Genomic DNA, 20868 nt, shown 5'->3' with positions numbered 1-20868 from the left:
GAGGGGGCCGGGGGGCGACGCACGCCTGGCCTGGCTTTTCCCGGCGGGGCGAAGGCCTGCCTTCGCGCCCGGAGGGAGGCGCCTGGGCCGGGCTTACAGGCCAGGCCTCGCCTCCCTCGCTGGAGGGGCGGCGGGGGCTGCCCCGGGAGAGGCGGCTTCCAGGGAACACCGTGCCGGAGCCAGCCGTCCCTCGCCGGGCTGCGGGGTGGGCGCTGCCTGCGCCGGCGGTCGGCGAGGGGGCGGTGGGTGCGGGGTCCAGCCAGGCCTCCCGGAGGGCAGACTTGGCGGGGCAAGCAGCGCTGACCCCGAGGAACTGGAAATTACATCTTGCATTTCCAGATCTTAACAGTCGCCCACGTACTAAAGTGAAACCCGCTTCGTACCTTTAAAGCGGTTGTTCACACTGTGTGCACTGTACCCGACTGATGCACATTGCTTCACAAAGCGCTGCCTTTTTCCTTCCTCCCAGACGCTTGATCTTGTCAGTATCTGGTGGTGCCAATGACTTACGAACATGTAAATGCAATCAAATGAAAAGAAACTGTCTAATTGAAGAAGCGTTCCAGTTCTTTTCACTGCGTTCTTCTCTGTCACACACACTTTCTTGCTGATAACTTACTTGTCGAGATGGTATAAAGTTGAATAAAGAGACCATATAATTTTTTTTTTACCTCTCAGAAGTTAACAGATAAAATTTTGTTGCTTTGTCATAGCTTAATTTTCTTTTTCATAAGCGGTTTATACATAATTAGCTTTGTTACCACTAACAGTTTCAGGTAGATTTCATAGTAATAAGTCATGCTGTATAGGAAGCTTAATGTTAACTGCTTAAAGGAAAATCAGTATGACAGATGAGAGTAAAAAACTGTTTTAACTATAGAAGATCAAAATCTGAGGCCAAGCCAATGATGCTACCCACAATCCCAGCTTTTAACAAATTATTATCAACAACCTTTTTATGTTTACTCTCATGTTTTCCAAATACAGGACTGGTGTATACCATCAGTGCAAAACACGGAATGAATTCTTCACGTACGAAGTATATTTCAGTTTCTTCTCCACACACTTGCAACATGAGTAAAAAACATTTTCCCCAAAGCGTACTCATGCAACCAGATTTTCATCCTGCAAACTGGAAAAGGCCGTCTGTAAACGAAGGGGGCTTTGCCTCAAGCCCACATGACTCCCAAGAGTCTGGTTCTGAAAGCCTTGTTCGGGAGAGACGGTATCAGTTAGAACTCCAGCAGCGCATTCATGAAAACGAAGAGCTGGTAGGACTGTATTCTGATGAGCTGGAGAATGACAGCTTAGAAGAAGATAGCTTGGAGGAGATGAGTTTAAAAGAACAAGAAGGAGCTGAGTATGACACAAATCAATACACAAATGGAATACAAAAGAATGATGGTAATGGAAGGTAAGGCATAGGATTTTAGTAGATGAGTAGAATAGTTCTGACACTTCAAGACCTTATGCTCCTCAGAATATACATTACATATCCTAGACCAATTTATATGGCCAAAGTGATATTAAGAGCACCTAAGGACTTGGTTACACACAAAGATGTACTGTTTCATCTTACCCACATTCATAATTATTATGCCCATTGCTCCAGTATAGCCTCAACTGTTTGTTGGCTAAAACAGCAGTGTAGAAGGGTAAGATGGAAAACATCCCTCACATGCCTAATTAGGTGCCTCTAAAAAAAGCAGGCAAGAAAGTAGGAAGTGGTGAACCCCTAAGCTAACGCCTACCCTTAAATAAGCTAACCCCTACTCTTAAATATTACTGGGTAAGCTAATGGGGGAGCATTTAATTACAGTTTCTTCTGGTAAAGGCCTATTAAATGTAGATCCCTTCTTACTCCTGTCTACTTGATCCAGACCTGCAGTCAGTGGAAGGAGTCCCATGACTGGAATGGGCTGTGGACCAGGCACTACAATATTTATCAGGAGGTGCTGGCTACTGTCTCAAATAGGCAAACATTGCCATGTAACCGTCAGACCTTCAGATGGTGCAGCAGCTCTGAGATCAGGGGCTAGAGGGTTTCTGGAGCTGGGCTGTGAAAAAGGACCAGAGAGAAAACAAGGACCAGTACCAACACATCCTCTTTTCGTTCCTTACGGAAAGCTGAGCAAACCAGGCCACTTCATGTAAGAAAACTTAAAGGCAAAAGTTGGTGGGTTGAATACATGTGGTTTTGTCCTTGTAGCTGCGTAAATCTAAAATTAAAATTTCCAGGGTTATTGTCACCTTCAAACATTCTTTAGAAAGCGTTAACTTGGTACATAAAATAAAATTTAATTGGCTGTCATATGCATAAAAGGTTTAACATTGTATAAATTGGGAATAATTCTCAAGTTTAAAGGGATTAAATTAAACCTGAAGTAATAATAATGTGCAGTTTCAATTTAATTGTCTACTTAAAATAAAATGGCAAACAAATGAAGGCTAAATGATTAATAGCATGCTTTTATTCACCTCCTCAACAGGCAAAATGGCCAGTTATTGAATATTTTATTGTGAGTGCAAATGGTGTTAATTGTACTAGCAACATGCTCTAATTTTTAGTAATTTTTTTGACTGAATACTATGCTGAATGTGAGGCTCTTCATTAAATGGAAATTTGATTTTATTTTGTTTGAACTTAGCCTAGTAAGTACTCAAATACAGTCCATTAACCGGAGCAAATATCACAGCATATACATATGAAACCCCCTCTCTACATCCATTACTAACCTCGGAATTTGAAGAGGAAACGCTGCATCTGTTGTCTACATACCACACTTTTGTTGATGAGTACAGAGTCCATCTAACCTTTATATCAAGTTGGGGGGAGGAATAAAAGGTGCACTTTTTGTCTGCAGATGATTAGAGATGAAGGAGCTCTTCACACTCATTTTGTTCCTGTGCGGTGACCTGGCCCGCATAATACAATTGAGCTGCTGTGCACACATTTCAGCACAATAGAACTCTTTAGCATTATACTCTGTTATTTGAATCATTGCAATTATATCACATATTTCTGTACTCATTTCAAAATATGGTCACCTATTTCTGTTTACCTGTGGTGTATGACAACTAGGAATAATAATGTTTTCCCTGATGTAAATCATCTAATCTCTAGTATACAGGATACCACAGCACCAATGCTTACCTGAAATGAAAAGCATTGCTAGAGAAACAGATGATTTTATTATTAGGAACCACTTGAAATATAGGCATAGACATGTAACTAATTTAGAAAGGACGAATAAATGGAAATGTTAATAAAATTAACTATGGCGCAGTTCAGAGAATCCAGCAGATCAGTACATATCTTTTAATAGGAGCTGAAGAGTCAACCAGGTTTCAGTGCCTATAAATGTCACTTTGAAAGGCTCACCGTTTGTCAGTGTCCAAGAAACCAGGACTATACTGCAGGTCCAGTTAAGAAAAAACAGGGTTAAAAGCTTTTTTCTCCCACGCTCCTTACTCCTGCCACTGCCCACATGTCTCCGGGAAGCCAATTTGTATGTATTTGGCTCCTGCAGTTGGTTTTCCTCCTGTTGGATCAGACCATAAATCATAAACGGAATCAATTGTGGGTTTTTTTAAGGCAGACCATCTTTGTTCGTTTATGACAAATGTAGTTCAGAGCAACGATTTGGACACTTGTTAAAAAAAAAAAGCCATACCCACAAGCCTTTCTGATTTATGTTTGTCTACTCTTATCTCAATTACAGCCTGTTTTTTAACGAGAAGTTATTTTAAGTCTTTTATAGAGAGTTTTTTTATTGAAACATCATGCTGTTTCATAGGAATGAGAAAAGAGAATAAAAATACAGAGCTGTAGGCTGTTCTTACTCAGACAGTCAGTTCTACTGACGTTTGAGAGAGGGATTTTACCAGGAATATCACTTTTCTTTACACAGCAGAGTCTTTGAAGAATGACCAACACATACTGTCTTTTGTAGGCTACATCATTTTAAAGGAAACAACCGAAGCAGTATGTTATAATAGTTTCATCTTTTAGTTGATTCTACTAGTGCTTATGATTTCGATGCTAAATTTAGGATAAAGACTGTATTCTACTGTGATCTGAATGTTAGGCCAATTTATCATTCACTGACAATGAAAATTAAAAATGAAGAGGAGGTTCTGCCTAAATTTTCTACTAAAAAATGTTTGATAAAACTGTTCTAATCCCAGTCCCACAAATGGCTGTACTGTATGCACTGAAATAATTCAGTTGACCATATTTGCAGGACATTTGTTGGCTCAAATTGCACACTGAAATAATACAGAATTTATACAATTTATACATAAATAATTTTGTGCTTCTTTTTTAAATAGGAAACAACAGTCTGTGGACAAATATTTCAGCCTAAGATACAATCCTAATTGGAAGAACACAAAAGAGGTAGCAGAATTTTCTGAGGCAGAAAAAGCATGTCAAGTTGCTGGAGGAAGCAGTGTGGACTTTTCACAAGATTCATTTTACCTCCATTCCGAAGGCTCCCCAGAAGAAAAGAATCAACAGGAGGCAAAGGCACAAGATTCGTTCTCAGAGTTTGGTACAGACTTACTAAGCTTTCATGAACCAAATGCCATGGTCAGCAATGAACCTTTTAAGCTACATACCAAAGGGAAGGAATCTGCAGATGGCTGTCATTTCCAAGATAGTCCCAGTACATATGGCAGTGCTTTTTCTCTTCAGATTCAGGAAGACAGACGTCAAAGAGCAAAAAAAGACTTTGTGGAAAAAAATAAACGGACTTTGGGATTACGTTCAGAGAAGATAAATTCCTATCTTCAATTACACAATAAAAAGCAAGAAGTTCTTCAAGAGCAGGTAGGTAACTTTTACATGTTTTCTAATTGGTATAAACTGAGGACTGTCTCGTGTTAAAATGGAATAGCTGCATGATCAGGTTTGCAGAGGAGGTAAGTACATTTACAATCTATCATGCAACTGGTAACTTATGATTTCCAATGAGAATCTTGTTCACCCTTTATGGAATAATTGACAAGTCCTCAGTTACTCACAACCCCAGTGATGGCCTTGTTACAAGCCTCATTAAGCTACGCGTATTCTTGGCCATGAAGCATGTCTGCATGGTCACAGAGGTGATCTCTCACTAGTTTTTAATCTTGATGCTAAAGAAATGCTGTCTTCCTTCCTGTGGGATCTACATTGCACCTTATCAGTGGTTCTTTTTTTGCTGCCTCTGATTTTTCTCTGCTTGGCCAACATGAATTTGGTAATGATTATCTCTGCTAATACCATATTCCCAGTTTTGCTCAATGCAGCAAATGCAAATTCCTTCTAATAGCAGAACACTCATGGTTTTTTAAATGCAGCAGGAAACCTTGATGTCACCATTTGGCTTAAAAAGCTGTATTAGTGTTTTTCCACCTGCACTGCTCATAACAAAAAAGTATATGTGAAGTTACAATTGAGTTTGAGAACCACAAAACATATTGTGGTCACACTGCTTTCAAGGGCCATGCACGCTTTTGCTTATCGCTGTCATTTAGGGCCACACATGTAGGAATATCCAAGAAATACGTGTCAGATTTGGGTGGTCAGACAACCCTTTCCCCCTACTTGCTTTCTCAGCCAGAGCAAACCTTATATTTGAAATCAATCAGCAGATACTAGTCATGTACAGTACTTGGATTTGAAGGGCCTAGCTCTCTTATGATTGACTGCAAACTGTCAGACAACTTGTGTTAAGGATTAAGTGGAAATGTAATTACAGTTCCTAATGAACGATTATACATGAGTTTGTTGCTTTTACTTGCTACTTATTATGCATAATGGGAAGGTGGGAGTCACTGAATCACTCCACGAGTTGTAGCATAGAAAATTCTTAACTTGCAAAACTACAGAGACTTTCTGCTTCAAGTGACACATTTTCCAAGGCTAATGAACAGTTGACACAACACTAGAGGGCATCTGCTGACTACATTACAATGAGTGTAACACTGGACAAGCTTTTTTCTAGCAGAGCTATTAAGAGCTCTTGTTTTTTTCAGTTATAATTTGGTTGATGGTAAAAATAATTAGTGTAGATTGATGCTAATTAAAGCTGTGTTGATATGATTATGTTTACTATTTGGGGAATTCTGAAAATGTTTCATGTGTAAGTATTGGAGCCAGGGATCAGGACTTCATTGTGTAGACACTAGTCAAAGATATGCAATAGGAAAAAAAAATCTGTTAAAATCAGGGCTATGTTCTAAGATTACCTTGCTGAAGTAGCCATGGGGACAGCAGAGCTGTGACATAGCAGGAGCCAGGCAGCTTATGTGTAGAAAGGTGTTTTTTTTTCCTCAAGAAGTTGATACAGCCACAACAGCATCACCACCTACTGTCAGCTAGCTTTGTAGTTGCTGCAGATAGGCATAGGAATAAGTACTTACCTCTCTTGTTCTTAATTGAGACATCCATTGCTCCGTCTTGTTGGAGGGGGGAAAGAAGGCCTGACGGAAGCATCTTGTTGACCAGAGCTGGCCCATGAGCCAACTTTGGTCACCTCACCTGGAAAACTGTATCAAAAGTGCAAAAACAGCAAGTATGCGAAGAAGCAAACAAGCCACAAGTCTTCTGCTGGAGCGATCACACATGTTCTGAATACTGTTTTTTTCCTAAACTGTATTATTTTGAGCTTTGCAGGATGTTGAAGCTGTTTTTATTGATACGATCACTGTTGGCTGTCAGGTAGTGTGGTAGTGAAATAGTGTTTGCATTGAAGTAAGTACTTTGCATACAGCTTTTTTCAACTGACATAACAATAGGTAAAATATTTGCAGCCTCATTCTTGCAAGATTTACAGCTGTTCTCTCTGTGCATACAGACAGCAGGCTGTATGTACCAAAACATACCATAAATGTGCGTTGATCTGTATATTTACTAATTTATATGGCATTTTATAAAGCATCAAGTTCTTTGCAGTGTTGCCTGATTCTTTAAGAACCTGATGATGAGTTTCTTTGAGAGAGAGAGAGAGAAAGAGAAAGAAGTAGTGGCCCAATCTAGCTCAGCTGTACTCAATATGAGTTGCTTTCCTACCTACAAACCCCTTACTTCAAAGCAAGGAACATAATGTACAATTTTTTAATGGCTCTAGACCAAGGCACTCAGACTCTCTGTGCACTGCGCCTTACCTCAGTGTAAACACCTAATCAAGATTGCCTGCGCTTCAACAATAGCAGCCAAATGCAATTCGAGAACCACAAGCCTTTGAAGTCCTCACTGCAAAGGCCGGTTTTCTAGTCTGGGATAATGACATGCCATGATTGCTGTCTTTGTTGTATCTTTTCAGTAGAGAAGCAATTATGGGCCTCAATTTAGCAGAATAGGCATTACACAGCTTATGATGCTCAAAATGCAATTTCATTTGATCATTTTCTCAATTTGATTGGTATTAATAGAATAGTTCACAAAAAATGCTGGCAGAGGTTGTGTCCTGTTCCTCTTTCAAAGAGGTAATGTAGAAGTATGCTTTACCTGCCCAGTAAACTATCAATACAGCAAGTCAGTTTGTTGCACCAAAAACATCCTACCGACTGCAAAGCTGTATCTATCCACAGTTCAGGAAACCTGTGTGGTAACTTTTAATTTGTGAACTTTTCTAGTTACAACTAATAGAATCTGCATCACCATTTGGAGCAACGAGATCACCTGAAAACCCATCAATAGACCCTACCTACCTTTTCCTAGTTGTCCTAGTCTCTCACCCCCAAAGATGAGAGGCTCAGCTCCCCAGAAGGATTTAACACTTCCTTCACACTGACTTCCCCATTATGATTTTCAGTTAATAATTCTCTTGGTCACAAATATCTTCTCAGTACAAGCTCTCCTGTGTTAGCCAGCATCACTGCAGTGGTGCATAGCTACTTCTACCACAAGCATGAGCCCAGCACATAATTAGCTGTAGTCTCTTTACGCTGAGACTGCCTAACTGCACACTTAATTGAGGTCACACCTGCTATAGTACGTAGCAGGATAGTTTGGGACAGCACAAGTATAAATAAAAAATAAAAAAGCACTGTTTTTCGTGAAGTTTTATAGATTGGGAAAAAAAGTTTGATGCTTTCAAGAAAAAGAATCACTATTGCCATATTTACGAGGGTGTCTCTTGGCTTCAAAATCTGTAGTGCCAGCAGCCACACTCAAAAAATTGCTCAAACTTGATTTCCAGCCATCATGCTACCACGACTGTGGCCACGTGAAGATGTTCTTCTTGTTCGTGGGCTTGCTATTTTGCACAAGCTGTTTGATATTGTTGCCAGGGTATGTGCATTAGATGTTTTACTTCTGCAGCTACTCCTTGTACTTTTCTACCAACATTACTGCGTTTTGCCATCTTTTTCTGCATGACTCTATTGTTCAAGACCCTGCTATGGTGTGTGTCATCCATCAATATCTTGGTACACCGGCTGATTGCTTGGACAATGACGATTGTCTAGTTGCTTTTCTGTTATTAGGTACATCCACTGGCTCTCATATAAATGGAGAAGCCCGCTCACTTGAGAGCTAGAAGTAGGTTTCTGTGCTGCGTACTTCCTGCAATTTTCTTTTCCTCTCTTCTTCTTAAAAGTAGAAGGAATACTCCCTACTATCACACCCCTGTTAATTTTTTTTTTGCTTCCTTTTTCATTTTTTCTTTTAGCCATTCATTTTCTTGTTATCTATTATATAATGCCTAACTTTAGCATTTTAGCTTTAATAGGAGGCAAATTATTTTTCATTCTTTCCCCAAGACTTTTAAATCCTTTCGTCTGGTTGGGTTGTGGCCATAAACATTCTTGGTTTTTAGGTTACAGATCCTAAAACCATTGATGAGGAACCAGTTCAGAGTGTCCTACCATTCCAGACTGTGAAAATGGAGCCTGAAGACAAATGGTACCTGAAAGCACAGCAGCTCAAGGTTCCTTTTCAATAGAATGTGATAATTGAAATATATGTAAAAACATTGAAGTTTGAATATTTAAAGCTGTAACTTTTAAAGTACCAGTTACTGACAATAAATCCTTAGATATGTATCAGTAGATAATCACCAAAATGTAATGCATATGCTACTTTATATACTGAATGATTTTAAATCAAAATAGATCCCAAATCCAAAAAAAATGCTGAGCTCAAAGAATCTTATCTATTTAGGACATTATTTGGTTGATAATAATGTAAAAGCGTAAACTAGTACGTGGTCGTGTTTGATGGTTCATGAGGATTCTGAGCTAGAACTTAACCACTGTTGCGTTACTTGTCCCCTAAAATCCCCGTGAACATCAAGGGGTTACCATAAAACAGAAAAAGTTACAAGTAGAAGAAGTTGCACTGACGTGCTCCATATATGTAAGTCTATAGATCTGTTTTATGCTGGCCTTTCAAACCAATGCAATGGGATAGTCTTTGGAGCCATAAAAGAGACCGGGTTATCATCACTGATGAAAAACCAGGAACTTCAGAACCAGAATTTCAGGCCAACTGGAATTATTATTGGCAAAGCTAGTTACTCTCTTTGTATTACAAGTATTTGAAGTAATTCAGGCAGACTGTTTAAATTCCCCGCTGTTCACTTAAGACTGGAAGCTGCACTTCTGTAAAGGACAAACAAGATTTTATGCTGCTGTTCATTGTGAGAGATGTGCTTTATACATGGAATTTCAGAATGAAGGAGGTATTTTACAGGGCTTCTCATTCCTTTTAAATAGGAAAACATGGGCCTGGTCCCAGCAGTTCATGCTTTCCACCAATGGCACAGTATGCCAGAACATTAATCATTACAGCAGAGGTCGAGCTAACAAATCATCATCTTGGCACCAGGAGTCAGGATTCCCCAGTGCTAAAGCTTTCGCCAAAACATTCTGCTCTATATGTGGATTTAATACCTACCATTAAGTAGTTATTCTGAGTGCATATGCTATGTAGTGATTGTAAGTGTTGCTAACAAAAGAACCCTAGAGAGACAGGAGGATGAAATGGAGGATTTTAGCGCTGACAAAGATTAAATGGACTGAGAATGGATTTGTATATTCCCTAGAAGGAAAGCCATGTCTTTCCTCAAAATGGGCAACACCTGATGCTGTAATTGGAAAGTAATAAATCTTAAATAAACTCCAGATTTAGAGTATGTCAGTTTAGCTCAAGACAGTAGTCCTGGTGTTCTTAAATTCTTAAATTGTTCCTTATTATTTGGATAATGTTTTGCAGGATACAGGGCAGGGAGGAGCGCTTGGTTTAGAAATTAAATCATTTAAATCATTGACATCAGTCTGTTTCTACTGTGGACCAGTCTAACAGTGTGCACATAGCCATCTTTTCCTGAAATTTAGTACAGTTTATTTTCATTAGAGGATAAAAACCAAGAACTGATTTGATTTTTGAAACATTTTCCCCAGATGGTTTACAGTGAGCTACCACTTGTCTACAGGATTAGAAACAAGTAGTCCTGTGCATTTAAGGGCACCTATTCTTGCACCTCATTCAGATAAAACTCCCTCATTCCATATTTACCACAGCATCATTCCTTAGATATGGTCTGCATCTGTCAGGAACCATTTTTATAGTGTTCTGCTTCAGAATTTGTCTCGGGCCATTAAGCAAAGTTTTGATGCAGTATTATGCATTGCCTGTGCAGTACCTGAACAGCATCTGTGCTTCTGTTCTTGACCAGGGGTTCCTACATATTTTAATTTTGGATTAAGTCTAGCCTGGCCATCACCTGGTCTAGCCATGAGCATCATTTACTGAGTCAGGGTTAGATACAAGCAGCACGGAGTGATTTTGATGGGTCTAAGCGAACTTGTGCAAACTGGCCTAACTCATTATCAGTACGTTAAAGAGCTATTCATAGTCGTGAAGGACCCATACCATACCTAGGTCTCTTTAAGGGTCCTTCTGTCAGGACATGTTTTGTTAATTCAAAAACCCCAAACCCAAAGCCTTACAAATGGCACGAAGAAAGGCTGTTCTCCATACCATACCAGACTTTGGGACACAGATGCTTTTCCTTTTACACTTCACTCTCTGCTAAGAGCTCGCTTTTAAAACTAATTTCCATCACGATACTCATTCAGCCTAATAAAGCATTGCTATAACTCTTTTCTAGTTGTGAGTGTACATTAAACAGGGGTGGCTGGCTCCATGCATCCCTGATTTTTAAAGGGACAGATGATTATGCACTCCAGCCTGTTCGGGCCTGTTCAAGGCACCATATCAACACATGTTCAAAGTTCGGTACATGTTCAGAACTCAGCTTCATTGTAACCTGCACAGGTATTTAAGGGCTGTCTAAAATAAGAATGTTGTCCTGAATTAGAATCATAGAACATGATATAATCTAGTCAAAGCATCAGTTAATCAGTTAATTTGTAGAATTCCAAGAAATAGCTACAAAAGGCATGGCGCCAGGCAAACTTACCGATACACTTGTATATTGTTGATCTTAATGAACATATAAAATAGCAATCACTGAAATTCATCCCACTTTTGATAACTTGTTTTAGGATCACCAAAATAAGTCCTCCCAGAGAAATAAAATAAAATCCAACCAGAGTCTCAAAGGGAGAGCTTTCCCAAGGAATGATAGCCGACAACCACCAGGAAGACCAGCAGAACCAAAGTCTTGGCACCACAGGCACCACCAAATATCGGAATTTCAGACTGCTCCCATGCAGCCAATGGAGCAAGACAACAGCAGCGCACTGCAGAAATGGCTGTATCCAAGTCCTTCTGTTGGCCCTGACACAAATACAGCAGCAAATTCAGATACTTGCTTAAATAATTTCCCAAATTCAAGACATTTTGTTAATCAGGATTTTACCACATCTACCTATCCTTTTCATCCAATGTTGCATAAATTTAGTCCAGCAGAGGTTATATCTCCAGCATATACCAGCAAGGAGAATAAGAAATATCAGCATGATTCCTCTAATGGACTACCACATGACCAGCAACATTTATACAACCATGTCACTGTGCAGCTTTTTGCAAGAGATAACAGTACCAATGGTCAAGCACACCCATATCAGAGGAATATTTCATCTACTTTTAATGCAAATTTTCAAGAATTGGTGAAGGATCAAGTATCACTTCAGGATTGCGAAAGACACATTTATGTGGATAGAAGGTATCAGAACTATGCTATCAGGAGTTTATGGTAAGGATATAAGTGTTGAAACAGTATTATCATAACACTATGATGCCCAGAAAAAAATAGAAATGGACAAGAAAATGTTTAAAGTCCAAAGTATAAAATCGTTTTGCTACAAACCTGCCACTATAGATTACTACTAACTTAAGATTCATTATAACTATTGATTTTTAAATATGGTTTTGGAAAAGGACAGTTCTGTACTGCAGGCTCTCTGGCACATAGAATTTTCCACAATTGAAAGTTTCCTTCTGAAAGGCTAGAAGGTGAAGTTTAAAAAAGAGACAGCACAGAGCACTGTGCATAAACTAAGTCTACTGCTAGCTGCATAGAGTTATATCAAAACTTGCCTTGTAGGGTGAATACCCAGAGTCATTCCAGTGCCAATTTTGGCTCGCGACACATGGGGAAGGGCATGAAAATCCTTAGTTATGCAGAATTTCACCTGCCTTGATAAAAATGAAGGGTTTATTTCACATAGACAATTCATTCTTTCAGTACTCAGCAGGCCCGATTCAAAGCCATTTAAGGCAGTTTTCATTGGCTTAAGCTAGCTTGGCATCAGGCTGCAAGTTTCCCCATCTATAATTTTTCCATTTATTTTAAACGGTTTCCATACACTTGGGTGCAAGCAAAGTCAGTCATTGTGAAATACCTGTCTTTCCATCTCCATGTTCCCAGTATATTCTGTGAGCAAGGATCATTCCATGTACAGATTGCTTGTTGAGCTATCTGCTATATACAAATAAAGATTCTTATTTTTTCTCCTCTTTCTTTTTTGAGGTCTTCTCAATCTTCTGCTCACAGTTCACCAACGGCCCCTTGTACAACCTCCCAATTGACACAAACGATGGAGCGACATCACCAAGAAATCACTTGTTTGACAGAAGCTCACTTGGCTGACAGGCACTTGTTCAGCCTACTTCCACCTGTAATCCCACAGGCAGAAAGTGGTTCAGAGGTAGATCCAGAGAGCGGTGAAGGAAATCAAGTGAAAATAAGCCGAAGCAACTCAGAAAGCTATCTCATGCAAATGGAAAAGCAAAACCAGCCTAAACTCAGCAAGAAGGTAAGCAAATAGATGTGGATTGGATGGGTTTACATTTCTATTTCCCCTCTGATTAATGTTTTTTTTCTTAATAATCCAAAGATCTTTACCAAAAACAAAACAAACAAAAAAAAAAGAATAGGAACGGAGAAATATTGCACTGTTGCAGAGAGCACACTGACACACACTGACTTGCCCAGAACATTAATAAATACCAAGGAACAAAGGTGGAAACAGACACTAAAATCGTTTTAGTCTAAAGAGCAAGGCGGTTCACCACCACCTCTCCCTGTGTCACTTGCAGTCTTGATTAGCTCTAAGAACACACAGAGCAGTGTTTGTCCTTTAAGTTATCCAGTGATAAAATGATTTAGAATAAAGCTATTTGTATAAAACAGCAGGTAGCCAGGCCTCAGATCTGAGCTAACCATTATCCTGGTCATGCTCATTTGCCATCCAACTCAAATCTCTTGGTTTCCAAGGGAATCAAACTGAACAACAACAAACTTAGAGGATTTGTAAAGCTAACGGCATAAACATTATTACAAGTCTCCTGATGATCCCATTTTGGTCCTTATTAAAACTTGGTTCTTTTTGTCTTTCTGTGTGTCCAGTTTCATACTGTAACCAGTTAACACAGATGCAGTGGAACAGCATAGAGATATCCCTGTGTGTCCATGACAAATTAAATGTTTAAGAAGTTAGCTCCAAGTCTCAGGGCAGACAAACTAAGCTGGAATAATTACTCCTGTGTTTCATCTAGGAGGCAGTTTGTGTATTGCTGCTTGAATGCCTCTAAGAAGAATCAGCTGGATTATGATAGTAACTGAAGGGCAGATTTCCTTCCCTTTCTGTTCCCCTGAGTTCAAACCATTGTTTCTGTCCTGTATTTTCAGTAGCTTTGTCATGCTTCTTATGTGAGGAATGCCACAGAGAATAAGACTGTTTATCTCTCACAGAAAAATCCATCTTTTCCTAATAAACAGATGCAGTCATACTCATCGCACGAAGTGAGAAAACCCTGATTTTGTTGTAGACAGATAAATAATTAACTCTTCACAGTACCATAAATTAAAAGTTAGGTGTAAGTATATCACAAAAGAATAGGGATAACTGACACAAAGAAACATCAAATAGAAAATGCAGTGCATAGAATTAGTTTCTCTGCAGTTGAGTTTAACTTGAACATGCTCTTTGAAGAAATGCACATTTTATTTGCATACAGAAATTTCTTGGTGTTTCTGCATTACTCTGTGATTGAAATTACTACAGAGCTGATCATAATGGGTTTCCACTGGCAAGCTTTTAATACATAGTCCACTTCTAAAAATTAATCTAGTGCTCTTGAAAGAGATTAAAAAGATTCTGCAAGTATTGGGGTCTTTGTAGTAATGTCATGAAGTATTGAAATGGCATCACTCATCTTCTGTCTTCCCTATGCACTTATAAGGCTTTTGCTGTGCCGCAAGGCATGTATTTTTCAACTGTCTGTGAACAATTTTCCATTGCAGTTTTGAGAACAAAGAAAGGTCACTATTACTAATAACATTTGCCTAATTTTTTTACCACCAGAATCAGGTACTTTTATCTGCTTTTCTTATAACAGTTTCTTTGGAGTTTCATTCTAATAACAGTCAAATGGGTCACTTCAGGCTGTGTAAAAATAAAGTTCACAAAAGATCATTTTTGACTGAGGAAGTATTGCTTTGTGATTTGGATGATTGGCAATTACCCGCCTAGATTCAAAGGAAATACAGCGTAATTTGACTTGTGCAATTAACTCAATCTTTTTGGTTACTTACAGTCCTTAAAATGAGACATGCCAGAGGTAAGACTGAGACTGCAAGCTGAATCCTGCTCTTATCTTGGGTGTGCACTACAAGACTTGCTTTAATTATGCTCTCCGTGAAATCATATAAAGGAAAATCTGTCACTGCTGTTTGTTTTTCAGCCATGTAGCTCAAAAGCCTACATAAATCTGAATATGAAGCTTGGAGGCCTTGGACCTGACTATGAAGCAATCAAAGAGAAAGTAAGCGGCCCCTATTACATGATCTGCTTTTCAGTTGTGCAAAGTGAACTTAGGCAGGGGAGAATGGCAAAGAAATCACTGCTGAGAAGCAACTTATGTTTGTCTGGTACTTCATGTCCTTGACTCTAGGTCTAGCTTGAGATCCTAAGGGGAGGTTCAAATAGAAGGAAAGACGACTGTATTGTGGATAATTTTAACCCTTGAACATTGAAGTTACAGAAACACAGAGTAGTTCACAGGATTCAACAGGGCTAATTGCACATCAGTAAATTATACACTCATGTGACTGAGTTGCATTGTCATTCCCAGTGTAGAAGGTTTGTCTAGCCTTCAAAGTGGAAGTAAAAGAAGTAGTTGTGTAAACACAAGAAGAAAATAGCTGGATGCGCGTTACCCTGTTGAAATGGAGACGGATTGTTCAGAACAAATATCTGAACAACCGGTGTCATTTGACCTGTTCTCTGCTGATAATGAGGGTCTGGTAGCAGCTGTATATCTAAGGTGCTGCAAACTCCATCCTGCATGCTTTGAGGCACTATTAATGTGACCAAAGGTGCTTTATATGGCATTCTTTATAGAAACATTGTGGGACAGCAGGAAGGAAAAATGATAAAATGATCATCCCTTCGGAGTCATTGAGAAGCCCCTGTATTTTCTTCCCCCTTGCCATAAATGAAACAGATCAGAGATCTGAAATTGGAATGGACAGTGGTGCGTAGCCCAGGACTCCACGTTTTTAACACCATCACAACACTTCTGGAACCTGGCATGCCACTGGGGTATCATTACCTTGAAAGGAAATAATTAACATTGGCTGATAACAGGGGCAAGGTAGAGCATACTGCTGAATTTGAGCGTAATGAATTGCTGGAAATATAAAGACACAGAATATCAGTTAAGTAAATGAAGCATGTCATTTGGGGCCTTAAAAGTAAGTACAGAGGCTTTAAAAGTCATTGCAAAAGCTGACAGAAATTAGCACAACCATTTTAGAACTGAACAGATATATTGAAACATTCAGAATAAAGAAGCATCTGTTGCATTTCTGTTGAGCTCTGTCCTTGATACAGTCCAAGAAAAAGCTCTTAAAAATGAAGAGTGACTAAAAAAGCTGTGCCATTTATCAGGATTTCCTGTTGTGTTCTGCTGAGGAATGATCAATAGCATAAGCAGGTTAAACAGCAACAGAGGTGTAAGTGGAAGGCTCTGGTGGAAAAAATGTTTCATTGTTGGATCCACTGAGACATTGAATTAACCATACACTTTTTTCCTTTTGTCAGAAAGAGAAGTTAAAGCAACAAAAGGAATATGCAAAGCAAATTAAGGAACACAATATGAAAAGCATTGCTTCGGTTCAGAGGTTACCTACAAAACCCCAGGTCATATCTTCAGTGTCAAGACAGAAGGTAAGAACAGAGTCCCTTTAAAATGCATACAGGGAGAGATTCTGGACTTTGCACAAAGAAAAGCATAAATTTAACTCACAGAAGGCTAAAATAGTTTCTCCGTTTTGATTTTCCTTTTAACAACTCCAAGGACTTCTACTCTCATGGGATCCTGGCAAGTGCTCATCTGTGCATCTATTCTGTTATGACTGTAAATGTATGCCACGAGTTGTTGATTTCTTTGCCAACAGCAGTCTTCAGTCCATGCACCTGCCTTGCTCTTCATGAGAGTGTACCAAGTGGACACAGAGCAGTATTCCATCCAAGCTACCAGCACTCAACTTGGCTTAAACAGCTAGTGATGTTTTCCTGGGGAAGGAGTGGGAATAAAGGAGAGCGGGACCCCCCTAGGAACATTACCCAGTGCAGCACATGCTCTGCCTCACATCAGCGGTAGAGGCTACACTACTCCAGAGTGTGCTCTTCTAATGGACCACAGATATCCTCTTGTTAGTCTATTATCCACCTGCCTGTCAGTCTCACTCACAAACTCTTTTCGCTTCAGTCGCAAGGCTACAGTAATTGGTCTTATTTTTCAAGTCCATACAACTTCAGCCTTCACTGGCCTTCAAAAATAGCCCAAGTGAGCAGCAACTGACTACATGACAGTGGCATACATAAACAAACAAACCTTTTCCCTATTGCAGGAAGTAATAGAGCTCTGGAAATAGCATATATTTTATCCAATCCGTTCTGCAGGAGCTCACTCACCTGCCTGGTGCTGACAGCAGCTAACAGGTGTTTCTCCAAGGTAATGAATGAGAACGGCATGCTTCAGGAAAAAAGGTTTGGAGTTTAATATCAGCTGAATGCCTCAGTTGCTTGCATTTATTTCCAAACCTCACATAAGCCACCAAGAGATGAAACTGCATTCTTTGGATGTCAAAAGGGCTTTGGATTCCTTCAGAAGACTTCCCAGACACTCTTTCACCAAGAATGTGACATAATGCAACTTCCACTTGAGACATAACAGGTGTTTCCAAATACATGCGACTGAAACAGAGACACCAAAAAATGTCCCAGGTTAAACCAGGGCCCTCTCAGTTTGGGGATTTCTGTAATACTGTTTGCATTCCTTCTGCAAGACAGCCTTCCAGGTTCCATACATCATTCCGTACTATTTGACACTCCTACAGGTATCTGCTTTGCATTCCTTTTTCAGCATGGCCCTGCTCAGCTTTGGTGAGATGTCATATCTAGAAGAACAGCTTGAGTATTCCCATTTTTCTTTTTAATTTTGATAGTTAAGCCTATCATGCAGTGGTGTCTAAGCCTAGTTAAACAGAAATCACATACTTCTTGTTTGCACAATATAGTCTTTCCCTACCTCTCATGTTCACACATGCAAGTTTACCTACATACTGTTACAAAAGTACACACTTGGAAAAGCACATGATAAAAGGAAACACTCGGCCAGCGTGGGAAGTACAGTTCTTCAAGATATGCTGTCTCTATCACTATTCCATTACTGCCCTCCTTTCCCTCTGCTTCATGGTATATTTGTTCAGCATATACACATTCAGGACTTCTGAAGTAGAAAAGAATTGGAGTGGTGGTTTATTTCATGCTACTGTTCATATTCTCAGTATAGTATGTGTGGGTCCTGTGCAGACGGGGTGTTACTGGTAAAGAAATTTCCAGTCACAATAGAATATGAATGGTTATAACAGAATTCTGGGCACTCTGTGAGAGGCAATTCTTTGTTTCCTTCTGAAACAGTTATCTGTTAAGGGTTGACATGTCTAATACCATCCTCACTTCTTCAGTAAACCTTCTCTTGTTCAGAACTGTGTTAGCTTTGAAATTAACCAAGAAGGAATTTGGCAAGGGATTATATTAAAGCAGGTTCCAGAGAATTTAAAACAATTACCTAGACTTCATTTCAAAACTTGTTTTAACATTTTAGGCCTTTCAATACATCAATTCCGTAGAATTTTTCACAGGACCACTCAGTTTCCATCCTTGTCATATTAACCTGCAGAGCTCCCTGCTATAAGATATGACTGAGGACAAGAACTTAATGACACTGAAAAAAAAAAAAAAAAAAAAAGATGTTTATAAACTTAATAGACTCATGTTGTTTTTTCTTTTTTTTAAAGAAAAAACACTGCTTCAGTATTTAAGGTGGCCGCCAGTGGTAAGTTTCAGAAAGCAAATCTCCTTGAGGTAGGTTATTTTGCCCACTGCAGAAGTTTCTTGCAGTCACCGCTGAAGCATCTAGTATTGAATGCTGTCAGAAACAAGGTCAGGAATTAGGAGAACTGTTAATTTGATTCAACATAGAAATACCTACATTTTCTTGGAAGTATTGGCCAGGTTTTCTCTTAATCAGTTACCCCAATTTTCATGTTTTTAGGCACTGGAATATGCTAAGAAGATTCCTAGACCAAAGACTTTCACAGCAAGACAATCAGACGAAGAGGTGAAAGAGGAAAGAGTTCTGCCACAGACTTTAAATGGAGACAGTTTACCTCAAATTGCATGCTTGGAAACTTTGCAAAATAGACACGAAAAGGAGAAGCAAGTTGTAGCTGCTTTCAGAACCCTTCATATCTTGTAACTATTTTGAAATTATTAGGGTTATCTTCAAGGCAAAAATGTCTGAACTATTTAATTATGAGCTATGACCATCACATACTGATTTACCATTCCATTTAAATATAAAGTAGCTTAAGTTTAATCATTGTTAAATTTTAGAATCAGTTCTACTATACCTAATTTTAAAGAATGTAAACAGTAGCATATGTAGCATTTTAAATATGGTCATCTCTGCTGTTATTTTTCTTTGAAATCAACTGATCTAGCAGTTGCATCTTTCAGACTAACCAGCTGTTGACTTGTCACAGCTGGATCATTTTTAGGCATGTCAAACATATGGGCATATCTACAAAACATTAAAAATAAACATCAGTTTCATTTGATGATCTTAATACAAGTGATGTTTCTCTTTTTGAAGTGCAAAGGAGACTTTGGCAGACTGGCCAGAAATAAAGCCAAAAATAATCCATTACTGGTAAGAAAGAGAACAAAAATGTGCACCAAACATAGCAGTTGGTAATGATACAATACTAATTATTATAATGTTACTCTGTTATCTGTTAGTGAATAGTTGTCACATCAAGACCAAAATTTTGAAGCTTCATCTGGGACAAGAAAATTCAAAACAAGTACTGGCTGATGATGCAGACAATCTGTTGTTAGCCAGAAGCAGTTGGAAAATATATTGAGTAACTAAGGATAATTGAGAGCTACATGTTTGAGAGGAAACAGCTTTTAACAGATTAAATCTATAAAAATAACAACAAACAGATGGGTTTCTTACAATGGTTCTGTTTCTTTAACTTAGTAAATTATGAATTAAGTCAACATATGAAATGTGATTAGAACACACAGCAAGGGAATTTTGAAGAAAACACACTAAAATCTCTTAGAAAATAGGCTAGTTAGAAGGAAAAAAAAAAACAAAAACAAAAACAAAAACAACCACCTTGTGATTATGTGTAATTGCTTTATCCAATGTATTAGGTCCCCTCTTGTATGGGAGGAGAGAGAGAATTAGTCTTTGGGTTTGAGTCTCCTTGAAGGAGGCTAACAATGGAAAGGTAAGGTGGGGAATAAAAGAGATAATATCTTTGAAATGGCTTTCTCTTTTTCTAGATGCACTTTTTGTTAAAGGTAAAGATAGAAATGTGTAAGACATAACACATATGTGGGTTAACATTCCAGTGGCTGGATGTCTCATAGGAAAGATAATTGTCCAGTAGCTGTACAGTGAAGTCAAGGCATTGGAGGTACGACATATATTGCTGGAAAAGTCCTATAACTTCCATTTTATAGAGTCCGGGGTGAGTTTGACCTAGATCCTACAGTCCTCAGGATGCCTCAGTCTTCCTGAAAGTGGGTTGGTTGCTGAAATACACCCTGCAGGATCTCCAGTCAGGCTCCCAACCTAATATAGGAAAAATTGATCACCGTGCCGCATCTCTGCATCATGGAAAAAGGACGCATTCCTTTCTTAAAGCCCTCCTGACCCACCAGAGAGAGAGGAAGCTCTCCACCCTGTCGGTTGCTTCCCACCACACGTGCTGAATTAGGCTGTTGGACTTCCCAGGCAGAAGTTTGTGACGTACCTAATCTTCGGGGGAAACTTGGTGGAAGAAGTGTCTTCCATGTGGGGAACGTGGGTCAGGTTGCAGGGGA

General features: G+C 39.1%; 1 protein-coding gene across 2 annotated transcripts; it reads left to right on the top strand.

The window, feature by feature from the left end:
* Positions 1–1013: 1013 nt before the first annotated feature.
* On the top strand, positions 1014–19228 carry JHY (junctional cadherin complex regulator). 2 transcript variants are annotated; one of them, XM_087763466.1, is made up of 8 exons: positions 1020–1414; positions 4333–4831; positions 8805–8915; positions 11497–12119; positions 12927–13212; positions 15143–15223; positions 16504–16629; positions 19025–19228. In XM_087763466.1, exons 1-8 carry the CDS (start codon positions 1020–1022, stop codon positions 19226–19228), a joined length of 2325 nt encoding a protein of 774 aa, XP_087619592.1. The 2 variants fall into 2 exon arrangements, with proteins under 2 accessions (XP_087619593.1, XP_087619592.1); XM_087763467.1 differs by lacking the exon at positions 8805–8915 and having other exon boundaries at positions 1014–1414; positions 11497–12149; positions 12951–13212.
* The last annotated feature ends 1640 nt before the right edge of the window (positions 19229–20868 follow it).

Source organism: Nipponia nippon, unplaced genomic scaffold, assembly GCF_047370975.1.
Source record: "Nipponia nippon isolate SJK-2023a ecotype South Korea unplaced genomic scaffold, ASM4737097v1 scaffold_28, whole genome shotgun sequence".
Classification (NCBI taxonomy): domain Eukaryota; kingdom Metazoa; phylum Chordata; class Aves; order Pelecaniformes; family Threskiornithidae; genus Nipponia; species Nipponia nippon.
This window is presented reverse-complemented; position numbering and strand designations above follow the sequence as displayed.